At 41.7% G+C, this 25,464-nt stretch overlaps 1 protein-coding gene across 1 annotated transcript; it reads right to left on the reverse strand.

Moving 5' to 3' along the window:
* Window positions 1-40: 40 nt before the first annotated feature.
* Window positions 41-25,444, reverse strand: hap1 (huntingtin associated protein 1; the record flags this gene model as incomplete). Its single annotated transcript, XM_039786666.1, has 15 exons — window positions 41-1,762; window positions 2,626-2,728; window positions 4,357-4,545; window positions 5,103-5,455; window positions 6,205-6,423; window positions 7,064-7,275; window positions 9,635-9,709; window positions 9,792-9,922; window positions 10,010-10,088; window positions 10,633-10,741; window positions 10,866-10,960; window positions 11,073-11,189; window positions 11,445-11,521; window positions 24,546-24,734; window positions 25,123-25,444. Coding segments are annotated over 15 exons (2,676 nt in total), but the record flags the coding sequence as incomplete, so codon positions are not given.
* Between the last annotated feature and the right edge of the window lie 20 nt (window positions 25,445-25,464).

Raw genomic sequence — 25,464 nt, forward strand, 5'->3', positions numbered from 1 at the left:
ATCTGTCTTCATCGCTGCCATGAGGTAAAAGAGAGACGTATTAAACTTTAAAGGATGGAAATGCCAAGTTTTATTCACAGCTGGTACAATTTACACACACATTATACAGCTCCGATGTTAACACAAGACAGAGCAAACAGTAGTGCAGAGAAACAGTAGTTTGGTTGATTTAAGTCAGAACACAAATTATTAGAACTTGTGTTCATTATTTCTTCCCTTTTTATCCACAGTATCCTATGCCTTTTTTTTTTTTGCTACAGTTGATTGTTCAGAAAGATTTGAAAGAAACCTATCGTTTAAATAATTAGGACCACTCTTCTGCTTGTCTTTAAATGAGGCTGCCCAAAACTATTTGGATTTCATTTATGTCCCAGCAATTTCAAAATTCCTGATAACGTGAAATGCAGCAGATTTGTACAAGCAAGATTTTTCAGTCAACGCAGTGCAGTATTATATACATATTGCTTATAAAAATCCCAATCACTGTCTTTGATGCAGCATGGCAGACCTGATTTGTTTTTGTTGAGGTTTTAATCAGGATAAAGGTCAGAAATCCCAACAGCTTGCAGGTGACACTGTACTGTATGCAGCCATAACATGTGCTATGTGAAAGCAGGAGATGAACTGCAGAGCAGCTGAAGGATGTCATCGTCAAAATTTTTCAGTTCAGTCAGTGCATCATCTGTCATCGCAATGCTTCTTGATCAGTCTCTTAAGGGTTTAATTCAGTATAACATGACAATCTTATGTACAACATGCTTTTCTCAATGTAGCAGCTAATAAGCAGGAAGACCAGAGTGTACTTTAGTGCATTTGAAAGTTCTTCAGTGTGACAGCATTGGTTTGTGGTTTCAACTAACAATAATTTACTGCACATATTTTTTACTTTCCCAAATGACAACTTTGTTATATACACATAAGTGATGTTCCACTTTGGAAACAGCAAAATGACAGATGAGGTTGTTTTTTTTAAAACCAGCGGCAGGGTAAACGTGTAAAATGACAATCACGAAACAAGGTATAAAACGTTTTTTCTTCAAGACGTTTCTTTTTTTTTTTGTGTAAAAAGAAGCTATTTCTGCAGGTTGCAGTCAAACAGACTGGTGATCAGGTAATGAGAGGTTTTTCCTGGGATGAAGGTGCACACATACACACACACAACTACTGTACACACATTCATGGAAAAGAATATTACTGTACACTACTGACAATTTAAAGTATGGCTCTAGCAAATTCTGTGGCTTTTGTTTTCAAAACACCAGAGCTGTGGGCCCTGAACTGCACAGTGGGGATCCCACGGCTGGATGTAAAGTCCCTACGGTGAATGAGAGAGGAGGAAGTGGTGAACAGCCCTCATCAAACATTCAGAGGATGACGGACTGATTCTCTCTCCTTCTTGCGGCCCGTCGTCCCCCAGGCTGCCACTCTGTGCAACCCCAGACCTTGAAGTTTCTCCACCAAGTTCAAACTGAAAATGTTCCTTCTTCCCTCATTGTCCGATAGTGAGCCTCCACATTTGTCGTTTGCTGTGGAGGGGGAAGGTTTTCTACTATGGCTGCAGTGCAGGGGATATGGGAAGGCTGAGATGCCACGCTCATGCAGCAGCTGCAGGAGACCCAGTGATGAAGCGGCTACATCTGTGGTGGTGGTGGTGGTGGTGGTAGTAGTCCGGCCTCCCAGGCCAAAGTGCTGCTGGTACGATGACGACAAAGTGCTCAAGAGCTCACAGTTCCGACAAGATGGCAGGCCGAAAGAGCGAAGGCTGCCAGAAGAAAGAAAAAAAAAAAAATTACAACACAATAAATAGGAGTGGTTTCTTTTCGCACAAACATGCAAGCTCATACACAAATAATAATAAAAACAAGACCATTTTAACAGTTTCAGTTAGTTTATTTGTTGTTAGTGTCTGTCTATCATTGCTGTAAGATGGATAAACACGATGTTAGTGTGGCAGCAGTGATGAAACAGGATCTGGCGGTTTGCTAAGATGGAAACCTAGAAAGGGAAGAGACATTAAAACGTGTAGTGTTACGAGCCAAGAATATGTGGGGAGTACAGTACAAACAAGTTAGAGCAGTGTTAGTAGGAGGAGCCAGAAGCACAGTGCATGACAGTCCCATTAAGTAGCTATTATCATTTCAATTAGGTCCGAGCAAATGTTCTTATACAAAGACTTATTAATTATTAAGCTTTGTGTTATTTAATTAAACAGACATGGTACTGGACCTCCGGAGTTAATATTGAAATCCAGCATTCGTATAGTGTACCCATAACCCTCGACTCTTACTTTGCCCCGAAGGCTCCTTTTAGAGTTGGAGAAAGAGCCTTGACAGACGATTTCTGCCACTGTGGGGGGTAAAGAGCAGAAGGTAAAGGGGAAGAAAAAGCAGCACGGAAGAAAGGAAATCTGGAACATCCACACTTATTGAATGAAAGTGACGCTGCATAAAAAAATCATTGTGGATTAGTGAACATAGAATACTCTTTTTCAGGAGTTCATTGTTCAGAGTTTACAGTAAATCAGGTACATCACAACGATACAAAATCAACTTAACTTCTGGGCTGTGGAAAAATACACAAAGACAACAAAGCATGCTAATTTGTTTACAGCATGTATATTCTTACCTAGTGGAGAAGGAGGGGATGAGAAGGGAGGGTTGGAGGACTTGGCAGGTGGTTATGGTATGTGTGGGAGAGGTCTGAGGGAGATTGGGACCGGATGGAGAGACTGCGAGGTCATGGAGGCAGAAAAGGAGCATTATACTACACATGATGAAAATTATGTTCAATGAGAAACTACAAGAGCTAATAAAGCTGGAAACTAAAGTAACACTACACAATTAATGGAGAGAAAGCAGTTAAAGTGGATTTTAGAGTGGATTTAATGAAGTGACAAAGCTAGTGGAACTGTGTAGCGTGCATGTGTGTGTGTGTGTGTGTGTGTGTGTGTGTGTGTGTGTGTGTGTGTGTTGTGTGTGTGTGTGTGTGTGTGTGTGTGTGCATGCGTGCATGTGGGTGTGTGTAGAAATATTTTATTAACAAAATGTGTGTATCTGTATTCGTTGCGCATAGAACTATAGTTTAAGCCTTTTATGGCATAAGAGTGCATTGTGTACCAGACACATACGCAGAAAAATAGGAAAGTTAAGAGAACAGACAAGGAAATTGCACCAGACAGAGACCCCGACCGTGGTGTGTGTGTAACAGTTTCTGTCTAGAAACTAGAAGACACCCCCTTTGTGAGGAGAGAATAAAAACACAGGGAAAGAAGAGATCGGCGTTGATTTGAGAGGACAACTTGGTGGACCAAGCTCTGACTTTATGTCTGTCGCTAGGGAAACTTAGTCTCTGCTTGTGAACCCACAGCTGTGTTGTAACTCTTATGCTGGACTCAGTTTGCTTAAAGTGCCCATATTATGAAAAAAACACTTTTTCTGGGATTTGGGGTGTTCTTTTGTGTCTCTGGTGCTTCCACACACATACAAACTTTGAAAAAAATCCATCCATGCTGTTTTGAGTGAGATACGGTTTCTGAATGTGTCCTGCTTTCAGTCTCCTAGTGAGCTGTTCAAAATCGGCCTCGGACTGTGACGTCACAGTCCGAAATGAGCTGGCTAACCACAACCGTAGCTTCGAAGAAGCGTTACGCGTTAACGCTAACGCTTAGCATGCTACCTCGTTCTCAATAGCAAAGCACTGCTACAACACACACAAGTTCACCATAATCTACAAAAGAACTACTTACATATGCCCCTCATTTAGAAGTCTCCCAGCTAATCCTGCCTTGTAACTGACCAAAGTTGGAGAAACAGGCTTTCTTTTACTGTCTCTAGAGTTAGCTAGCTGACATGCTCTACATCTGAGCTACTGCGCGACGCGAAAGCGCAATCAAAGATAGTACAGAAGAAGAAGATGAAAAGAGGTCTCACTCTGTAGCTAAAACAGAAACCAGGTGAAAAGAGGATCTGCAGCAGTGAGAGAGAGCTGTGCAGTACAACAACAACATGGTGTTTTTTGAAAATTAAACCATGTAAACCTATTCTGGTAAAACCTTAAAATACAGTTATGAACCTGAAAATGAGCATAATATGGGCACTTTAACTGAACTCTTCGTCTCAGATTGATCCTTGTGTTCTGATAAACTTAAGTCCGATGAAAGAAAGCGTGGGAATTAATAAATTGGAGTCAGATTTGACAGGCCTTAGGGCCTTATTTCGGACAAATTCCCACTGTGTGTGTGTGTGTGTGTGTGTGTGTGTGTGTGTGTGTGTGTGTGTGTGTGTGTGTGTGTGTGTGTGTGTGTGTGTGTGCGCATGCGCGCGTGCGTGTGGTTAAGTGTGTTTAAGTGTGTCCTACCCATGCCATGTGCTCCAGAGAGCTGCGACAGGTCCGGTTCATCCTCCTCCAGGTCGTTCAGACTGTAGACATGTTGCATGTCGACCTCGAGCTCCCTGAAGTCTTTAGTCAGGACGCCCGGACGTGGATGTAGGATGCCTCCCAGGTTTGGTTTGGCCAACTGCTGCCACTGGTGCAGAGTCACCGAGCCTGACAACCATGTGCAGTTACAGGTTATTTATAAAGTTAGAAATTAATATGATTTATTTCAGATTGTTTGCCTCTTGAGCACAAAAACGTTAGGGAATCTTTTTGCATTTGCACATTGGCAGTGGGAGTGAACACCTCAGGCTCCCCATGTCAATTGCTCCATCTCAGAAATGCGGTACAATTAAAAAAATAGTAGGCCTAGCGGGGCTTAGGTAGCTTAGATATGGAAACTTTGGGATTAATGACCCTACATGGTAAATCACACAATTGTCACAACATTATTTTTCTCGCCCCACTTACCTGGCGTTATTAAAACATATCAGATTCAAACTTTATTCAAACATAAATCCAGCTACAATAGCTGGCATACATGGAGCGAGAGAGGGAAGGAAAAACTTACGTGATTGACTGATTGTCACGCAGACTAACGTAAAAAATTATTCCGCATTCTTCGTCTTGTTTGGAATTTTACCATCACATGCTCAATTGTGACTCTACATAAGCCGGGATGAGCTCCAAGAAATAGATAAGACACAGTATAAAGCCGAAGCTTTTACCTTCCAGAGGTTTGACAATCTGCAGGCGGTCAGGCAGGTAGGACCTGGATCCTCCTGAGGAGCCACAGGACGGCCGTGAGCTGCCATTGGAGTAGTTGGTGCCTGTCGATGCTGCTGGGCTGGAGACCAGGCTGTCATTTGGTGTCAGGAAGCCACTGGAGCCCTCGCCCTCTTCACAGTCTGCTGCCAGGGCATGGAGTTTACGCTCACGCTCCACTTCAAAGAAAGGCCGCTCAGAGGAGTGGTTCTGCTGGCGGGCTGAGAGGCTGCGCAAGGCTGCCTCGAGGTCCTGGCCTCCTGGTGTGCCTGGCTGGCCCAGACGCTTCGGCCCGCTAACACTGGGGTGAAAAGATCTGACAATGTTTAAAGGTCCCATTACATGGTGCTCTTTGGATGCTTTTATATAGACATTAGTGGTCCCCTAATACTGTATCTGAAGTCTCTTTCCCATAATTCAGCCTTGGTGCAGAATTACAGCCACTAGAGCCAGTCCCACAATGAGCTTTCCTTAGTATGTGACATTTCTGTGTCTGTAGCTATTGAGGAGGAGAGAGGGGGGGCAAGGTGGATGTTGGGGGTGTGGCCTTGACCAACTGCCACTTTGCTCGTTTGAAAGCCATGATGTCTCTCTCTCATGGGTGGGCCAAATTCTCTGGGTGGGCAAAGCAGAGAAAGGGGAGGTAACCTTGCTCCTTATGACCTCATAAGGAGCAAGATTCCAGATCGGCCCATCTGAGCTTTCATTTTCTCAAAGGCAGAGCAGGATACCCAGGGGTCGGTTTACACCTATCGCCATTTCTAGCCACTGGGGGGCCATAGGCAGGCTGGGGGAACGCATATTAATGTTAAAAAAACTCATAAAGTGAAATTTTCCTGCCATGGGACCTTTACGCTGCTGCAACCCTGTGTACCTTTAAGTGGGTTAATCATTTTCAACACATTTTGCAAAATTATTTTAACTTGTAGTCAAGAAGTTTTCTAAAAATGCCAAATATGCACATAAAATGGTCAAAAATGTATCTGGAATTTTCCATTTGATATAATATTCCATGCGTAACTATGCACATACATATACACTGCATGTATGCACACTTAAACACACCTGTTGTCTTCCTTTTGAGCACTATTGGAGCTGGGCTTGTCCTCCAGAGTAAGGCTGGCATTGTCTGAGCCATAGTAGCTGGTACGGGGGGTGCTGGTACAGCTGGAGTGAATGGACAGGGGGCTGGAGCCTGGCAGCCCCGGGGAGTGGCACCGAGACCCCAGCTTCACGGCCTTGTTCGCCACCTTCACAGTTTCAAACACACGCCACGGGTGGTTCCTGCCACGAGAAACAGGGCATGAGTGGCCATAAAAAGATTACACACAATCTACATTATTCATGTCAGTTGCGGACCTGTTTGAAAAAAAGAATTCTCTACTACCCCGTAATGCAATCACTGTATTTTTCAAGCTGCAGTAGGCAAATTGTATTGTATTTTTTATAAGCAACAAATGCCAGCTTTATTAGTAAAACAAAAAGCAGGGCAGCATCTCATAAGCTCAGAAACAGGTGCACTTAAATTAAATTTGTCTTCTCATTTCAAAGTAAAATTCACAGGATCCCATCTAACCAATGAGAAGACTGAGGGAGGAAGCACAACTCTGTCCAGTCAATCACTCCATGTCAGTTACCTGGTCTGAAGCTGGGAGGGGTGGGAGGTTGCCCACCTCCCCCTTTCAGTCCCCTTTGCTAGCCTCCACTTTGTTTGACAATACTTAGAACGTCAACAAGAAGTGACGTCACCAAACATCGCTAAGAGCACTTCAAGCTAAAGGTAGGAGGTTTTCGAATTGCATCAAATAATTACTCACATAAAGTAAATTTGCTGGGTTTTATCCAGCTAGAAATGGAATGGTTGAGAACATTTCAAGCAAAGCCTTCCACATATGAGAGCACACGTACAAAAACACAGACTCACTTGTACTCTGAGGGTGCCGGGGTGTCCAGGCCTTTGCGGAAGGTGCCCTCTATCTCGGCTGCCAGTGAGTCCATGGGGAGGACAGAGGCCAGCGCAGTGTACCGCTGCACCGTGCTGTTGGGCAGGCTCTTATTCCTCAAGTTCTTAATGTCCTCTCGGGCCTCGCAGAGCATGTCCTCACACTGCGAGTACTTGTCCCGCAGGTCCTTGAGCTGCAGACAGGGGGAGACATATCTGTCAAACTGTAGTACAAGAAGAAAACATACAGTAGTAACATTCACAACACCAGAACTGAATATCCACATATAAAGGCTTAGGTATGGTTCGGCAAAGATGCATATGAACAGGTCTGTGTGGGGACGCACAGAAGGGGTTTCTGGGTAAACATGTGAAGGCTCTCAGAGTATCTGATGTATATGGTGATGGTGCACATTAACAAAATATCAACTACACACTGTCTGAATGTGCAGTGCTGTCTGGCACACAGACCTTCTTATCAAACTCACAGAGGTCTGCTAAAAACTATTACTATTGTGTTATCTTAGAACATCAGTAGCAGCTGTTCAATTGGAAGTAAGTTTTAAAAATGCCACCTTCATAAACAGCACTTCAGTGCACAGGTAAACATTGGTAAAAGTCTAATGACTTTTTTCAGATGATTGACAAGAGCTGGAGGCCTGTTAACAGACTGACTGGTTGAGCGAGGAATGTCAGGGCTCTGGACTGACATCTAACAGAAAGAATCACTCAGATTGTTTGTTCTGAACATTGTAGTTTGCTAAATGCCGATAATTACATTCAGTAAAAGAAAGTTGGCTTTGCAAATGTTGACATGTGACACCAGTGCATGTTTGATTGATGATTTAAAAACACAAAAGCATGTTTTAGGTGTTCACATTCTAATTGTAGCCATTTGGAAAGGAAAATGAAACTGAGCTCAGGTAAGAATGTGAAAGGATTCTAATTCAACTAAGCCTCCTACACATAATCCGCAGCAAAACTGCAAGGTAAGGCGCAGAGCAGAGAGGCAAAGCGCAGCGCAGGAACATTCTGAAATTAGTTGGGCCTTGAAAGGTCAGGGGCAACGAGGTCAAAGAGGGCAAATCTGAAGGTGGTTTGCAACACCAAGGTAGCGCTGCGCCTAGTTGAGTGGCACCACTCTCCCCATAGGAAGAAAATGGAACGGCTAGCACAGAATGGTTTTACCGCGCATCATCTTAAGTGAGTGTATTTTGTCAAAGTGATTGTAAGGCTACATTTACATTGCTACGTTTTGGTTTTTAAGCGGCTATTTGAGCCAAAAGCAAACTCCGGGCACACAAGTAGCTCCAGTAGAAGAACTTATCTCCGTTTAAAGTAAGGCAGCAAAGCATGTATACTCCACCCATTGCTGGTAGTTGCCATGGTAAAAGTTAGTAGCTTAGTAGTCTCAGAGAATGAGACGTCATGGCCCAATAAGGCGGGGGGAAACATTGCCGTCAGTGTTGGTGTTGCCAAAGGCCGTTAAGACTGCAACACAACCCCGGAGATTCCAAACCAAAACAGGTTCAGAAGTGTTTTCAAATTTCTCTGGTTTGGGGGCTCTGAAACGCCAGAGCACTGTGAATGCGAGGTGTAAACTATGGATGCACCGAATCCAGGATTCGGGTTCCGATTCAGCCGAATATTGGGCTTTTTAACGGGGTTCGGTTTCTGCCGAACCTTAGAATGTTTTTGTTTGCTTGCACTACGCTGGTCGACGTAATGATGTTGGTATTGATTACGGGAAGGTGTTTATGTAGGTGGACCGTTCAATGCAGTATGCTGTGAGAAAGTGAAAATGGAACTTGTGAGCAGAAAAAGTGTCAGCTGGCAGTGCTTTCAGTCAAAAGAAGGCCATTCAAGTCAAGCTACATGTTCAATTTGCAATGCTGATTTGTTTCGTGGTGGCAAGGACCCTAAACAATACACAACATTGCCGCTGTTAAAACATTTGCGAATGAAACATCCAAAAGAATGCGAGTTGTGCATGAAGGAATCTACAGACAGCAGCCAAAATGCAGCAACTTCAGATATGGCAAAGGAAGGACAGTCACAGCTAAAAACTTGTGTTAACCAGACAGTGCCTCTCCCGGGATGTCAGCCATTCTCTCGGCAAATGACAGCTCCCCACAGTGGGAGCGGAGCGACCGAACGGCCGGCTGCTACTAGTTAGCTAACGCTAACTTGTTAGCTTTCTAATTTCACCCACCCAACGTGCCTTCATCATACAATGGTTAGTGAAAATTTGCCAAACAAAACTCATCTGGCGATAGCGATGTGCTTTCCTACAATGTGAAAAGAGCGTGTGAATTTAACATTAAGTTGTTACATTTAACTATTTTAGAGGCTGTGGACATTGTTTACTTCATTAATGTGTTTACTGTGTTAATGGACTGAGGATGGGAGTAGGATTTGGTATTCGTTTTCGGCAGAATCTTAACCAGTGGATTCAGTATTCGGCCGAACCCCAAAAATCTAATGTAAACGTAGCAAAAGATATTCATTTTTAAACCAAAATGTAGCAATGCAAATGTAGCCTAAGTGTCTTGCCTCTGATTGAAGATTAAGCTGGCTCTCACGAGAGGCACTCAGGTGTTGGTTCAGCTCCTCATTCTCATGGGTGAGCTAGAGGGACAGAGAAGAAAATTATTTTTTACTGTGATTTGACACAAGTCCATACGTAGCGAACATGGAAACGGTCTCTCACCCCTTTGCAACGGGCCTGCAGGTCAACAATCTGAGCGAGCAGTGAGCTGATCTCCTCCTGTTGTCGAAAAGAGTCCTCGACCTTCCGGGCTAGCTCCTCTGACAGGTCGACTACCTGCTTATTGACGGATGCTGAAACACACAAGTCCCGTAATCACACCTGGAGCTGATCGTCTATGTGTTATTTTCATATATTGAAACAAGACTATTAACACTTACAGAGTTCTTCTACACACACCATCATCAGCTCCTGTTCTTGCTCCTCGTAGTTGGCCGTCTCTGTTGTGAGCTCATTGGCCTGCAGAAATGATGCCAATGTCTAAATGTCTTACATGACATATTCTATTAAACTGTAAAATACTTTTTGTGAATCATTACATTTCTGATATTTGTCGGTGTCATTTCAAGGTACTACATGAATTTCGTGTATTTGTTCAATTCAACCAACAGCACACCTGATTCAATCCTAACACACATACAAATCCATGATAAACTATAGTTGTTGCTTCACTAAATATTGACTGAACGCCTCCTTCGCATCACATTAATGATTTATTCATAGTTAGAAATGTGTTTATTTTGCATTACGGTATGCAATGTATAATTAGCATACTGCATTTTTGGTATTTTCAAGCAGTTTTTGCAAATACATGTTATAGTATGAATGAAAATATTTGTTTAGGATTAAAATAAAATGTAGTCAGTAGTTCATAAACCAATTTCAAAAGCTAGATTTTATACAGACGTGACCATACAAATGAAGATGAACATTTTCAAGTGTTTTATTACATCTTGTGTGTATGAGCAACTTTCCTTTCATTTCATTCTGTGTGAAAATGTACCTCTAATCGCAGTTTGCGGTTCTCGTCCTCTAAACCCTTCAGTTTATGCTGCAGGAAGTCGTGGTGGACCAAGTTGCTGAGAGAGCTGCAGGATTCGTTCCTTTTGATTCTATGACAAGAAAATACACATTTGCATAAGGCTTCTTTCTGTTTTTCTGGGCTGAATAGAATACTATACTAAATACTATACTGTAAAGCAAAATATGAGTGTGTGCGTGCATGTGTAAACTCACGGTGAGCGCAATTCAGCATTCTCGATCTCCTCAGTGCTCGCATAGAACTGAAGGAGGTCGTCTCGCATTGAGAGCTCATGGCGAAGTTGAGCAATCTAGAAAATAAAGTAAACTCATATCACTTGAACAGAGTGTATAAGCACCACATTGATAACATAACCGATCAAAAATTTCCGTGTGACTGAATCATGTTGACTTTGTTTATACCTCTTCCTTTGCAATTTCAAGCTGTTCGTCGAGCATTTCATTGCGTTCGGTTAATTCGAGGTTCTGTTTCAGGAGGGATTGACCGATTCGTGCTGCTAACTCGAGATCCCGTTCTTTCTGCAAAGTGATACAAAAATACTGCATTATTTAAAGCACATTTATATATTTTTTTGTGAAAACTTGACAGATATACATTGACCATCTTAGTGAGGGAAACACAATTGGTTTTTTTTACTACATTTAATTGACTTTCTTCTGATTGCATTGACAGAAACAAGAGTGCTGAAAAGTGTGACAAACAGTGACGGCCAATGAGGCAAAGACCTTTAATCCTCTATAATCCTGTTCATCTGCTGTGTGTCTCTCTCTTACCTCCTCCAGCAGGTGGGTGACTGCCTTAATGTCATGATACGTCTTGGTGACCTGGCCCACTCTGTCTGAGCACAGCACTGAGGGCGGAAGGAGAGAGGGATTTAATGAATGGAGGAAGAGACTGAGCTGTACATGGCACACATAGAATACTTTAACAACAAAACCTTGCTGACTGTTCATCATACATCAGGGGTTATAAGCATTAACAACTATCCAATGGGGGGAGCTTCTTTTGATTTGGACTGATCTCTTCCTCAATTTCTGTTTTTCAACCAGCTACTGAACAATCCAGCATTACTACAATAGAAAAAGGCCGGAAGAGCAGACGTTTCACTTATAAGAGAGATTACAGTCTGATTTGTTTGATATCCACTTGTACTTTTAATAAGTTAGGTGATATTGCTGTTTCTGAGCAGTTAGCCAAGAATCGATTTGGCGAACAAATCACAGTACCGGTACTGTTAAGTATCTTTCCCTTTGATTCTCTATTAAAAGTTTCTGTTTTTTATTGCATATCTGGATGCACTGATCTAATGAAAGTGGATTATGGATTATAAGGATTATTATTCAAAGATTACATAATGATGTAAACAAGTGAAAAAGAGAGGCTGCTCTCGTGAACATACCCTTGTCACATTTTTATGTTTTAATATGAACCTGTAAAAACACCAACAACACACGCTGACTAAAAACAGTATTCTTTGTATGAATGAGAGCGTCAAGTGCATCTTGTTTCTTCTTAAAGTTCCCACAGCTACAGACCACAACATCTCCACGTGCTCAGCCAGATACTGATCCTCTTAGCTTGATCCCTTTTAGCCCAGATAAGACGGCAATAAAGACCTCGTTCTCCTCTATACCAATATAGCTCAGTGAGAGAGACTGCCAGGGCTAAACTGACAAAGTGTTCACACCAGCAGGACATGTGCAGCATGGAAGGGATAACAGCGACTGGCTATTGACCTGCAACTTTGTTTACATCTTGGAGAATGGTTTGTTTATGTCCACTTTAAAGTCAATTAGGTTAAAGCGTTGCGGAAGGTCAAGGAGTCATTTTCTAAGTTAAGACGGATCTAGTATGTGGTTCTAAACTTGGAAAATCATTATTGTACTGTATACATGAGCCAAACACTGACAAGTTATCATTGTTTGTAATTTGTTTATCACCCAAATTTCATCAGAATTTCACAAAGGATTTATTACAATACTGTGTTTTAATTAATTTGTAATACTACCTGCAATTGTAGGTTTGGTGCTTTTGGAGCAGAACTCGTTGACTTAAGATCCGTACCACCTTTTAACATCTGATTCGTCTGTTAAAGGATGAAGTAGATTCGCCTGGACTAGTGTGCAATTCTGAATGACACTGCTAAACCAAAATCAGTTGTGTAATCTTACTTTGGTAGAAAGCTCATCTGGACTAAAAATATGGTAAATTGCCATACAGCAAAGTAATTAGATTAAGGTCCTTGAATTTGGCCTGGAAACACAGAGATTGGATAGCTGTATCATTGTCTAATCAGCCTAATGGAAAGAACCTAACCTTGGGCACAGTGTACTGTAGCTGTCCATGAATTATATAACATAAGTCTAACACAGTCTGAGGGGATTTATTGTAAATTTGATGTTAAGGTTCCATCTTCACTAAGAAGATTAAAGATGTCAATAAATGTCAACAGTCACTCCTGTTAAAGCTGAATGTGGGACACCAAGATGACAAAACTGACAAAGGATGTTGGAAACTCCCTCAATTTAATTTAACAAACTTGATCACTGAATCTCTAATAGGATACATCTTGCACCACTGTCCAACCATCATCAAAAACTACACAACAGCTACTAAATGGACTTTGAGGTAAAATGTTTTGCCATTTCGTCAAGAGGTCAAGAATTAAGCTTGACCCTAAATTCATTCAATCAAAACCACATATTGAAAAGGTACAACAGTAGTACAGTACTCACATTATCCACCTTTAACAACCACCTAATCAACAGCAGTGTCAACATGTCTATTTCTGATGGCAACAAGATCTTGCTGGCTGGTCATTACCATTCATTAAATTACTTTAAATCAGGGGGGTACACCAAACAATCCTGTTAATAAACCGTAAATTACAGCCTTAATTACACATAATTACGTTAATTGTGTAATTACCAAAAACATTCTATAAATTAACAAAAGTTAATCAGATAATAGTTCAACTTCCTCAAATCCTATTGTACTTAAAGTGGATTGCAGCAGCAGGACTGTCAGCAGGTATCAGATAATGCACAAAATAAGATTCAGTTCACTAAAGTCATTCAAATGCTGTCAACAGTAGGGCTGTGTATTGGCATGAATCTGGTGATACGATACGTATCACGATGCATGGGTCACGATTCAATATATTGCAATATATTTCGATACTGTGCGTAAGGCGATATATTAGGATTTTGTTTTTTTAAGTATACTATAGGAAAAACTAATATTTAAAAAAATACATGATGTGCATAAAAGTCAAAGAAGTTTACTTTAGGTAAACAATTCAGTACACAGAAAATCAAACTGCCAGTTTGGGATTGTGGTTCACAGGTTCTTAGTGAGCTAATTTTTATATGCTAAAGTAGGCCAAAGTTCAGTCATAGCTACGTTGTTAGCTTCTAGCAAAAAGTCAGGCACTGCTAGGCACTGTTAGGCGAGGACACTAGTGGTGCATCTCAGCATAGCCATCTAGCGGTAGCGGGTTTAAACACAACATGAACCACTGTCTTGCATGAATATTTTTGCACGTAAACTAAAAAAAAAAAAACAAAAAAAACAAATCGATATTGCGTTTTTGAAAATCAATATAGTATTGCTAAATAAAATATCGCGACACTCAAGTGTATCGATTTTTTCTTACACCCCTAGTCAACAGTGCAGCAAGTGAAGTCATTTCCATCTGCAGTACATTCAATTTCATGTCAGTCTATCTCCAGAATATTAAAGTGAAGTTTATAAAAAGGCTTTTTTTGCACTCAAATGAAAGCATCCTTCAGCAAGCACTGAAACTGTACACACAGACACAAAGTCTCACCGGCTGAAATACATGACCTATTTCCTCCTAACCTGACTGCCACAGCGTAGAGCAGATCAAGGAAAGAGATGCCATTATGCCAGCTAGAGGTTTTAGGGTTTGGGTTGAGCTAATGAATAAGCCTTGCTGACTTAGGTATACTTATGACGTCTGTTATCTCGTGGAGATCAGACAGGCATGGATAAGCTCCAAGAACAAGATTCACAGTGATTCCCCTATTGATCTCTATTGTTGTAAAGGTGCAGACTTGACCAGATTTGCTGCAGCTAAACTTTGTCTCACAAAACTTTATACTGTAAATCCGTCTGGACATATTTTTAGAGCAGTTAAAGAGTTAATACTCTTTAGTGTATACACATTTTACAATGGTAACATCAATTTCACTATGAAGAATTAGGAGGATTTATCAATAACATTACCCGTGTCAGATCCATCACTAATAAGTTAGAAATAACAGCTGGATTTTAGCCTAAAAGATCCAGGCAATATAGACATATCAATACACAGCACACGCAACAACATGCCCAACAAAAAACAACTAAGGTGTGCAGCAAAAAAATATCCAATTCATGTATGCTATTGCATAAAAGATAATGTTTAAATGTATATATATTAATGCCTAAATGCTGCATAAATGTTTGTTTGAGTATTTATTTATTTTTTTGGAGGGTTGCCCGTGTCGCAGTCTTCGTGCGGGTGCCAGCCACATGCCCATTTAGACAAAGAACGCCCGGTACTGATGAGGAATACCGGAGACTCCCCACTCACAATAACTGCTCAGATCAGTTTTTAATCTTAGATGTCCAACCATGTTCTTCATTTAAAAGAATATTGTAACAAGATTAATTATGCCAATATAAACTGCTCTTCACAATGAGAGGCAACATCCTTAAATTATCTTATTTTTTGGGCATATTCATTGAAAGTTGAAATTGAAAACATTTTATTACAGGAAAAGCAAAGACAACTGACAATACTGGACTGAAACGAGGGCAGCATCACAGTAAATGCACCTGCACTCTTTGTTCTTCTGGACCACAAACCACAAAGTAACAGCCTTCATTTGTTAGGAAACGCATTCAGGTCACTCCTTCGGTCTCATTTGGACAATTTTTATTGATTCTCTGTTTCCAAAAGCACAATTCCCCTCTGAGATTTAAAACATTGTCAGAGAAGCAGAAATCCCAAAAAATGGAAACCTTAGCATTAAAAAGCTATTCCCTAATTATATGGATCTGCCCTCCATATAATATTATTAGCAGCAAAAATTCACAATGCAGCCAATGACAACTGCTTATATGCACACAGAGCTTGATTGAGCTGCTGCAGCGTGCACGCACGCGCACACACACACACACACACACACACACATTGACCTTCCCCACACTAAGAGGGAACAGAAAATATTGACACGTCTTGGGGCACTTTCATGTTGAACTAAAGCAGTCTTATGAAAAGACAAAAACAAGTCTTGTGTTAAATGTAATCATCATTTGCATGATGCACCTTCAATGACACCACTGCGTCCTGCAGGACATGCAGTGCACTATAAAGTATTAACGCCGTTAGATAACAAAATCCTTGACAATGCAATGTACAGCAAAACACACCAGATGGCAAGATTTGACTTGCGGGGCAGAATAATCATTAACCATGACATTTTATACTACATGCTTTATAGTTAATTTCTCCGAACTCTCTCTTCTTAACAAAGACTCTGCAGATCACTGACCAGTCTCTTTTGCATGCCACCTGCCTTTTCCTATCTACCTCATCACGCAATGCCTTATCTCACCTTGTGTCACCTCCCGGCAAAGGCTTTCCTTGTTGCTGTTGTTGTTGTTATTATTATTGTTATTGCTGCCGAGGCATTTATTCTCCTCCTCCACTACTACTTCATCCACAAGACTGAAAGTGCTCTTCTCTTCTTCCTCCTCAGATGCAGAGGAGCTCCACACTTCCATGGTCACGGGAAAAAAAGAGCCCTCTGCCGCTCCGTCCATTGGTTAAATCCCTTCTTCTACTTCTACTGTGTGTATGCGCTGTCACACAACCATTGTGTCTCTGGCATCATTCTGCTGGCCTGTGTGTGTGGATAACAGTATCCATTAGCCTACATGAGTGGGTGTATACACCTGTGTTCCTGTGTGCGAAAGAATCTGAGCTGCTTGGTGTTAATAAATAATCCCTCAGACTGTAAGGGCCATCTGTCGTCATGCCTGCCTCCGTTCACCTGGCCACGTTGGACTACCGGGTAAGAAAGGAGGGGAGGAAGAGGAGGAGGGGTAAGGAGGAAGAGAAATCTAAACCACAAGCCACAAAAGCTGATATTGATCACACAGACCTTGTCCTAGCACAAAAAGATAAGTATCGTTAGCTGTAATTGAAAAAATAATTCAGGATGGGGATGCTGATGCAGATTAAAAAGGATGCTGCATTAAGCCCACCCACCCCTGTGAAATTGAGGGAGATGGTAGGTTCCGCCCCTGCCAATGGCTGTTCTTGTTCTGTGCACATAGGTCATAGCAGATAGAGAGACGGCTCTGCGTAATACTGGTGCAGACATAGCCACACCCACTTTACAGGGCTCTGAGTCTGTATGGGTTTTTACTGGGATTACTGAGAGTTATTTGTTTTACTCCAGCTATTTATATATATATATATATATATATATATATATATGTCTCCCTATACTTAAATAATAATTACATATATTTAATACTTAAAGAATAGAATAAAAAGTTTAAATTAAGTTAAAGTTGTATTAATTATAAATAATTCAATAAAAAAATTAAACAAAATCCATATCATTCTGAACATTAGAGGGTTGCTTTCTGTGAGCAGATAGCAAGTAAATATTCTGTTTACCTAGATTATTAGGGGAACCACAAAGATTGTGTTTCATCTTGTATCAGTTTTATTTTTACTCCAATTGGGATCCAATCAGGAAAAAGGCATTTCCAATGAACTTTGATCCCGGCCATCACATTCACTGTCCTGTCTCTGTCCGTCCCAAACCCTTGCATTTGCTACCCGAGACACAGCAGTTTTTTACAGTCAAATATTTACCTCCTCATTCATTTTTCACCCACAACTGACTGTTTCCAGGTCAAATGAGCACACAAGAGACAGCAGAGACACAAATTTCACCATCTGCGATATCACATTTCTTTCTGCACTCTGTCTTTGCAAGCATTTATTGTTTGCAGAATGAAATCTTTGACAGCAGCACATCTAAATGAAACTTATACGATTTAAGTGGAAATCATATCACTGTCTACGTCACCCCCTGAGGAAGCACCAAAGACGCGAGCCGTCAACACCCGAAAAAGCACCAAAGGCAGCTGTTGTTAGCATCCAAAGAAGCACCAAAGACAAAGCTTTTTTTTTCTTTATATAATTTCTTTACCACTTAACCCCTTGTATACATGTCTATTGTTATTTGTCATTGCACTTGTTTTGCAAAAAATTATATCATGGCATTGATCGTTCAACCAGTTGAAGTTAACAGGCCGGTGGTATAACAACAAAACTAAAAATGCATCAAGGGAACAAAGGTTATAAGGAAGTAACGTCTCAAGTACTTTGTCCACAATAACAAGCAAAGATCTTTGAGTCACCTCCTAGTAATAAAATCAACACTCTGCTTTGACATCACATCACCTGGAGATGAACTAACTATTAACATATTCACGAGAGGCAGTTCGCTGTTTTTGTTTCAAAACACAGGCAATAAAGAACACTTCAAATACAATTTTGATAAAATCAAGTCAACCCACTACTGTAACTCAATGTGACAATATAAAAAAGCTTCATATATCGCCAGTACAAGTCTCTGCAAACTGAGAGCTGATATCACTGGTCAATATTTGTCTAAGGAAACACCCTGAAAGGTCATTTGCCACATTGTTTTGAACCACAGCATCACGTAGCGCTTGTATTTCTTATCTAATATATAAACAATCATTATTTATTAAAGATCAGACATGCTCTACCAGCTCCCAACTACAAGAGGCACACATGCTGCAGTCAATGTTTAAAATGTAACCAGTCACCAGACAAGTGAGCTCCCTGTGCTGTGCTGCACTGCACGTCTGAGTTGATTCGTGGGTACTTCGTGGATTAGAGGTTTTGCATTTCATTATTGTTATTTTAGGTGTGACTTGTGTTATCTATTTACACATCCAGACACGGAGCAGCTTAAGCATTTATTTTCATGTTTGTGTCCACCTGACAAATGTAATGTAGAACCAACATTCACTCTTCTTTTAGTCTCCACAGGTTCTGAGTGAAATATCTGTCTCTTTAGCTGCTACGTGCTCCACTGCGTTCACCAGCTAATCACTAACTTTGTCGGTCTGCCATTTGGTGCTGGACAGGAAGTGCAGAGTGGGTTTATCAGAGCTTTTGCCTGCTGTTGTGACTGGAAACAAGGTTGATGAAAGGAGTGACATTGAATCATAACAGTAAAAGTTGTGGGCTGTAAAACCAAAACGATGAACTGAGAAGACTGCCAAGTCAGGGGTAGGACGCAAACACTGTGCAAGACTAGAATTAAAACACAAACAGATGGTGCAGAGAAGGAAGCAGTGTGCTAGAGCAAAGAACACCAAACACCATATGCCACCTGCAAAAAGGTCAAACACTGCAGCATGGCACAATCTGCACGGAACAGGTTAGTCTGTCCTGGACCTGACTTTAGCTCAGTGTAGTTGGCTTTAGCTCAGCGTTTAATACAATACTCCCATACAAACTGATCCAGCGACTTGGGCTTGAGCAGTTCACTATGCTCCTGGATATCTGACTTTCTGAGCAACAGGCCACAACATGTCAGGATAGGTAGTCTGATCAACTCTGATCCTGAACACAGGAACGCCACAGGAAGGCGTCCTCAGCCCCCTCCTCAACACCCTTTTCATGCACGACTGCTCCTAAATTCACCCCTCCAATACCATTATCAAATTTGCGGACAACACCACCGTAGTTGGACTCGTAACAGACAACGAGGAAACAGCCTACAGAGAGGAGGTACAACATCTGGCTCAGTGGTGTCAACATAACAACCTGGACTCAACACAACTAAGACCAAGGGAGAGGATAATAGATTTCAGGCAGTCAAGGCGTACTTAGTCTATATCCACAACGTTCCACAGCACGTTTTTCTCCCATCCCGGGAATGCTGTGTGGACTAGCCAGACCATCCTCCGCTGCGCTGTGGAGGAAGGTACTGAACATCCCACCCTCTGCATACAGAGGTAGAGAGGGTGGAGAAATTTAAATTCCTGGGAGTTCACATCACGACAGACCTCACATAATAACCTAGTAACATAATAACATAGTACCTCTCCAGCTACCAGTCCACACTCCATACTGTACAGGGACTTGAACCAGTGACCCTCTGGTTCCCAACAGGGTGGGAAATTAGCACCCGCCACCAGCCAATGGCAGGTATTTTTACAAAGTGGCAGGTGACTTTGCCTTGTATACCAGCCACAGGATAGTAACGGATTGGACAGCTTTTGTCAAAGAATGCTGTTGCTAAGTAACAATACACAATGCTTACAGGAGTCGTGTTACGCTACTGCTAATGAATCCCCAACATTTCCAGATTTTGCTGCTTCATAATAAAAACATTCAAATACCAAAATAACAGAGGACTTTTCTTTGACCACCCATAGTTGAGTAGTTTTCAGCACTAGTCCGTGATGCCATGTAGCTGAGCTGAGATACAGGCGAAAGGAAAATGATCTGTTAAAAAAATGTGGCGACATATCCCTGGTGTTTAGGCCCGCCGCGGAGTCAGCAGTAGCTATGGATGTACAAACTGCTGAGGGAGAAGTAAAGAAGAGAAGGTACTTTTCGAACAAGTGGTGCATTGACAAAACATACAGCGAAAGACCGTGCTAAACATTTCAGACCGTCCTGCCAACCTGTATAGATTTTAACATCAAGGTAGACTGTAATGATGTTTAAGTCGCTGAAAGCTGCTGCAGTTTTAATCCTGTCGGCTCTCTGCTGCTCAGTTCTACCCCGCAATGGATTTTTTCTTAAACCCCTAGTCAACAGTACAGCAAATGAAGTCCTTTCCATCTGCAGTACATTCAATTTCATTCATTTCATGTCAGTCTACCTCCAGAATATTAAAGTGAAGTTTATCAAAAGGCTATTTTGCACTTAGATGAAAGCATCCTTCAGCAAGCGCACGCGCACGCGCGCGCGCACACACACACACACACACACACACACACACACACACACACACACACACACACACACACACACACACACACACACACACACACACACACACGATACAGGAAAAAACGGAGATGAGACATACAGGATGACCTAAATTGAGGCCAGCTACTCTCGTTATTGTAAGATCAATGATAAGTTAAAGTCCAATAAGTCCTTTATCAAACCGTATGAATGTGTGTCCCAGGCCAGGATAGGAAATTAACTAACAATGTAAAGATCAACAAGCCACTGACAAATATGGTCAAATTAGATATATAATAAATAAGTCAGAAATAATCAGAAGGACATATACACTGGCCGACTGAAAAAGAAAGCCAGCTGTATAATAAAGGACCAATCTCACCCTGGACACTGCCTGTTCTCTCCCCTCCCCTCTGGAAGAATGTACAGAGCAACAAAATGTATAACAAATCGGCTGACAAACAGCTTCTTTCCAAGAGCTGTAGCTACTGTCTTTGTATCGCTATAAAAGCAAGGTCATCAGGAGATCAGCAGATCTTTCCTGAGAAACTGTTAAAAAAAACACCTACACAGTGTCCCTTATTATTTACTTAAAAAAAAAAAATGTAAAAGTATGTTTATGGCAATGCAGTAGAAGAAATAAAGTAAAATCTACAGCAGATTATGAAAAAGATCAACACTGATTAACTGCTACAGCGGAGCAAAGTTTCTTAACATATCATTACAAAGTAAATATGGCAGATATTTGCACACTGTGTTGAATGTTACCACTGATTTACTGGCTTTGTATCATGAATATCAAACTGTTCTAAAGTGAAGCTCTCTCTCTCTATATATATATATATAATCCAATACTAAAAAGGGTCTTTAAAAAGGTAAGTTTAAACATTTAATACACTTTTAATGACTACAGAGCAGAACCTCTAGCATGGTCCTACCAGACTCTCGTATTTCATTTGTACAGAGAGTCTGGCCACTCTCCATTGAGAGGCCAAGTGTTACCCTACAGTCACATTAGCTACAAAAGAGAGTACCATGCACTCGCTTGTGGGCGCTCCTGGGCGTGCCTAGCCTACCACTGGTTGCTTGGCAACAGTAAACAGAAATTCTCCGGCGCTACCTTCAAGCACGTCTTAAAAGTTACTTCAGAGGTATTGTTTAGTCACAAAAACTATGTTTTTGGATTTCAAAGTATTTATTTCTCGATAAAAGTAACAAAATATATGAGATAGAATGCCAAACATATCAGATATATACATAAATACGATGTCCTGAAGCGTTTTCCGCCATCTTTAATTATTTTCTTCGACTCGAGCCACTGACATACGTCACGCTGCCCTCACGCTACCTTCACTCCGATTGGCAGTCACTTTGTCGCATCGCTCAGCATTTGCATAAAATAGACTTCTTGTCTATTTTGGCCCCGCCTTGCTCGTGGCAGTGGCAAGCTCGTCGCTTGTCGCTGGCAAACGGCCACTCCCATTGAAAATGAATGGTAGCCTGTCGCTTTGTCTCTGTCTCTTGTAGCTAATGTGACTGAGGGGTTAACTTCCTTGAAGGCGGGTACTCTGTTTAATTTTAAAACTATTGGATCTGCCCAGAGCCACTCTGGATCTGCCATAATCAATTGCAAACGTTTGACGTATGTCATGCGCAACAAGAGGGGAGACCAACAACTATTGGCTTATATTTAGCATTAGCATCGGTAGCCTTAGCCAACTCTTCACCACTAACGGAGCGATCTGGAAAATCAAACTTTTCCCGAACCCCATGGGGAGGAGGGCCACAACACAATGGCCACCAACACAACTCAGCAAATATTGTTCTTGATCGGGCTTTAACTTCTGGATATTCAGCAGCGTTAACACAACGGCCCGAATGGCTTCACTCGCATCTTTCTAACGCACATCCTCAACGTCATCATTCTCAGCCACTCCCTCTGTTCGCTGATTGGACCGCCAAATATTTGGCCGAAGAACACCATAGACAGTATATAAACTGGACCAACAGATTAGGATTAGACTAAAATGCTAGTTAACATTAGTAATTAAACTTAAACAGCTAATGTAAGTCAAAACTGCCTGCGAGCTTCTCCTGTACTATATGGTAATTCCTCTACTATGCGACATTATTCGCGTGGTTATGACACCATCGTTAGCCTATTTTTACCTTAACATCTGCTACGGAGCCATAACGTGAGATACAAGGTAATGGAGCCTTTTATACATTGTCGTGTTTCTTTAGAAATAAACAATGGACAAATAAAGTCTTTAAAAGGAACATGCCGACTTATTGGGAATTTAGCTTATTCACCGTAACCCCCAGAGTTAGACAAGTCGATACATACCCTTCTCATCTCCGTGCGTGCTGTAACGCTGTCTGACGGCTCCAGCATTAGCTTAGCCCAGCACAGATTTGCAGGTAACTGGTTCCAACTAGCCTACTGCTCCAAATTGTGACAAAAGTGACAAAATAACGCCAACATGTTCCTATTTACATGTTGTGATTTGTAGAGTCACAGCGTGTACAAAAAACAACGTAACATGAGACACAGCCATCTTCTATCCGTAGACAAACCGGAAACTATATTCTCAGACAGGCTTGCTGTGAGCATATCACTCCGCCCAAGTACTATATTCTTCCGCCTGAGAATATAGTTCCCGGTTTGTTTACGGTTAGAAGATGGCTGTGTCTCATGTTACGTTGTTTTTTGTACACTTTTGTACACATGTAAATAGGAACATGTTGGCGTTATTTTGTCACTTATTCGGAGCAGTAGGATTACTGGAACCATTCACCTGCACGTTCTGTGATGGGCTGATGCCGCTGGAGCCGTCAGACAGATTTACAGCACTTATGACGATGAGAAGAATATGTATCAATTAAATGGCTTATTGATGCTGTCAAAGTGACGTCAAAATGAATGGCAGTCAATGGAATGCTAACGGCGGGTGAGCATTTGGTAGCATCAAAATGGCACCATAGGAGGTTTGAGTTCTGAAAAGAGGCTTACCCCCTTGGAGAAAACCCAAGAATATACCGCAAACCCAGACGGAAGTACGTAGGAGGGCAGAGCCAGGCTACAGAACCTCTAAGATTTTAAATCTACTCACTAAAAATGACGAAAAATGACCCCATATACACAAAGCTTCAGTACTAAAGCAAGCCTTATAGTAGTTAAGATGTGGACGTACACCACATCCCATTACCCCACAAGTCTAGACAACCATTGCATCTAATCATAAACCCTTTCGGAGTTGCTGAAGCTACGGACAGAGTGGCCACTGGGACATGGCGTCTGCGGCGCTCTAGTGGAAACTGCTTAGGAAGCCAGGTGACGGCAGGTTAATCATCTTGGTGACATTTGACATCTGTGACTTACACATGTGGCAGTTTGTGTGCTGGAGAGGGGAGGGGAGATTAGGCCTCACACACTCACACATTACAAACACACACACACACCCTTGAGCTCATTCTTATGTCTGTTTCCTTTATTCAAATTATGAATAAAGGAAAAAAGCATCATTATCCTACTGATCAAACAAACAAGTTGAGAAATGGAGTGACCAGAGTTACAACTAACAACTATTTTCATTATCAATTCATTATTAAAGTATTTTCTTGATTAATCGATCAATCATTTTAGTCTACAAATGTCACTAGACTTAAACACAACACATCCAGTCCCAAACATTTTCACATCAAAGGTCAAAAGGTGATTTGGGTAAAAAGAGGTGGGGCTTAATTTTAAATTAAGGCCACAGAGCCTATCACTGGTAACTCCACCACTATACGTCACTACACTGCTAAATGAATTAGTACTCACAGAAGTACTTGAGCGTCTCTTCAATCTGCTCGTGTGTGAGTCCCAGAACGACTGTTGGTGGCAGCAGAGGGGTGTGCAGCCAGTCGTCATTGTCGTATCCAAACACACTGTCTGCTCGAAGAGTGTAGTTGGGTTGACCCTCTGATAGGAGGCTCACTATCTCCAACTCTGGCAGGTTTGAACAAAGGTCTAAGTGTGGGGAATGTTTGTTTGTACAAGTGTGCATTTGTATAAAGATCCAAGATGTATGGGTTTATGTATGAGGATAGAAAAACAAAGAAAGAGAAAGGAAGCAGCATTTTAACAACCACAATTGACAACTGACATGTCACCAACTTTCCAATGGCACACTGCCCTCTGTTGATAGATCTATGAACCTACATTGTTTCCTTACTCATAAGTGTACACTATTCAACAGATAACTGAATTAACCTTTGGTGCTTGGTATTATCAACATATAAGTAATTTGCAAATGAATGAGTTAGAGAAGTTATTATTTATACAATAGATAATACACTTATTTATATTTATCTTTCTAAAAGATTCGTATAAAAGATAGCGCTCCTTTGCGAATTACCTGTTAAAGTTGACACATCGTGGCAGGTTCGTTGTCCCAGGTCCCTGAAGTTCTCAGGTGAATTAAGATGAAGAGGCTGGGGGTCCACATCCAGGGCCCCCGGCGCCTCCTCCCGCCCCTCATGGAGGGAGAAAGCTGACTTGGAGTCCAGGTGGGCCTGTGGGGGCCAGAAGGGAGGAGAAGAAGGAGCAGGAGGTGGAGGAGAAGAAGAAGAAGAGGGAGAGGAGGCAGGGTGGGACAGCTTGACTGGGGTGGGAGGGTTCAGGGTGAAGGCAAACCCAGAGCTGGCTGTCCCGCTGTGGGACTGAGGCCCCCTGGTGGCTCAGGGAGACAACGCAGGCT

Source organism: Perca fluviatilis, chromosome 1 (genome assembly GCF_010015445.1).
Source record: "Perca fluviatilis chromosome 1, GENO_Pfluv_1.0, whole genome shotgun sequence".
In the NCBI taxonomy this organism is placed as follows: Eukaryota; Metazoa; Chordata; class Actinopteri; order Perciformes; family Percidae; genus Perca; species Perca fluviatilis.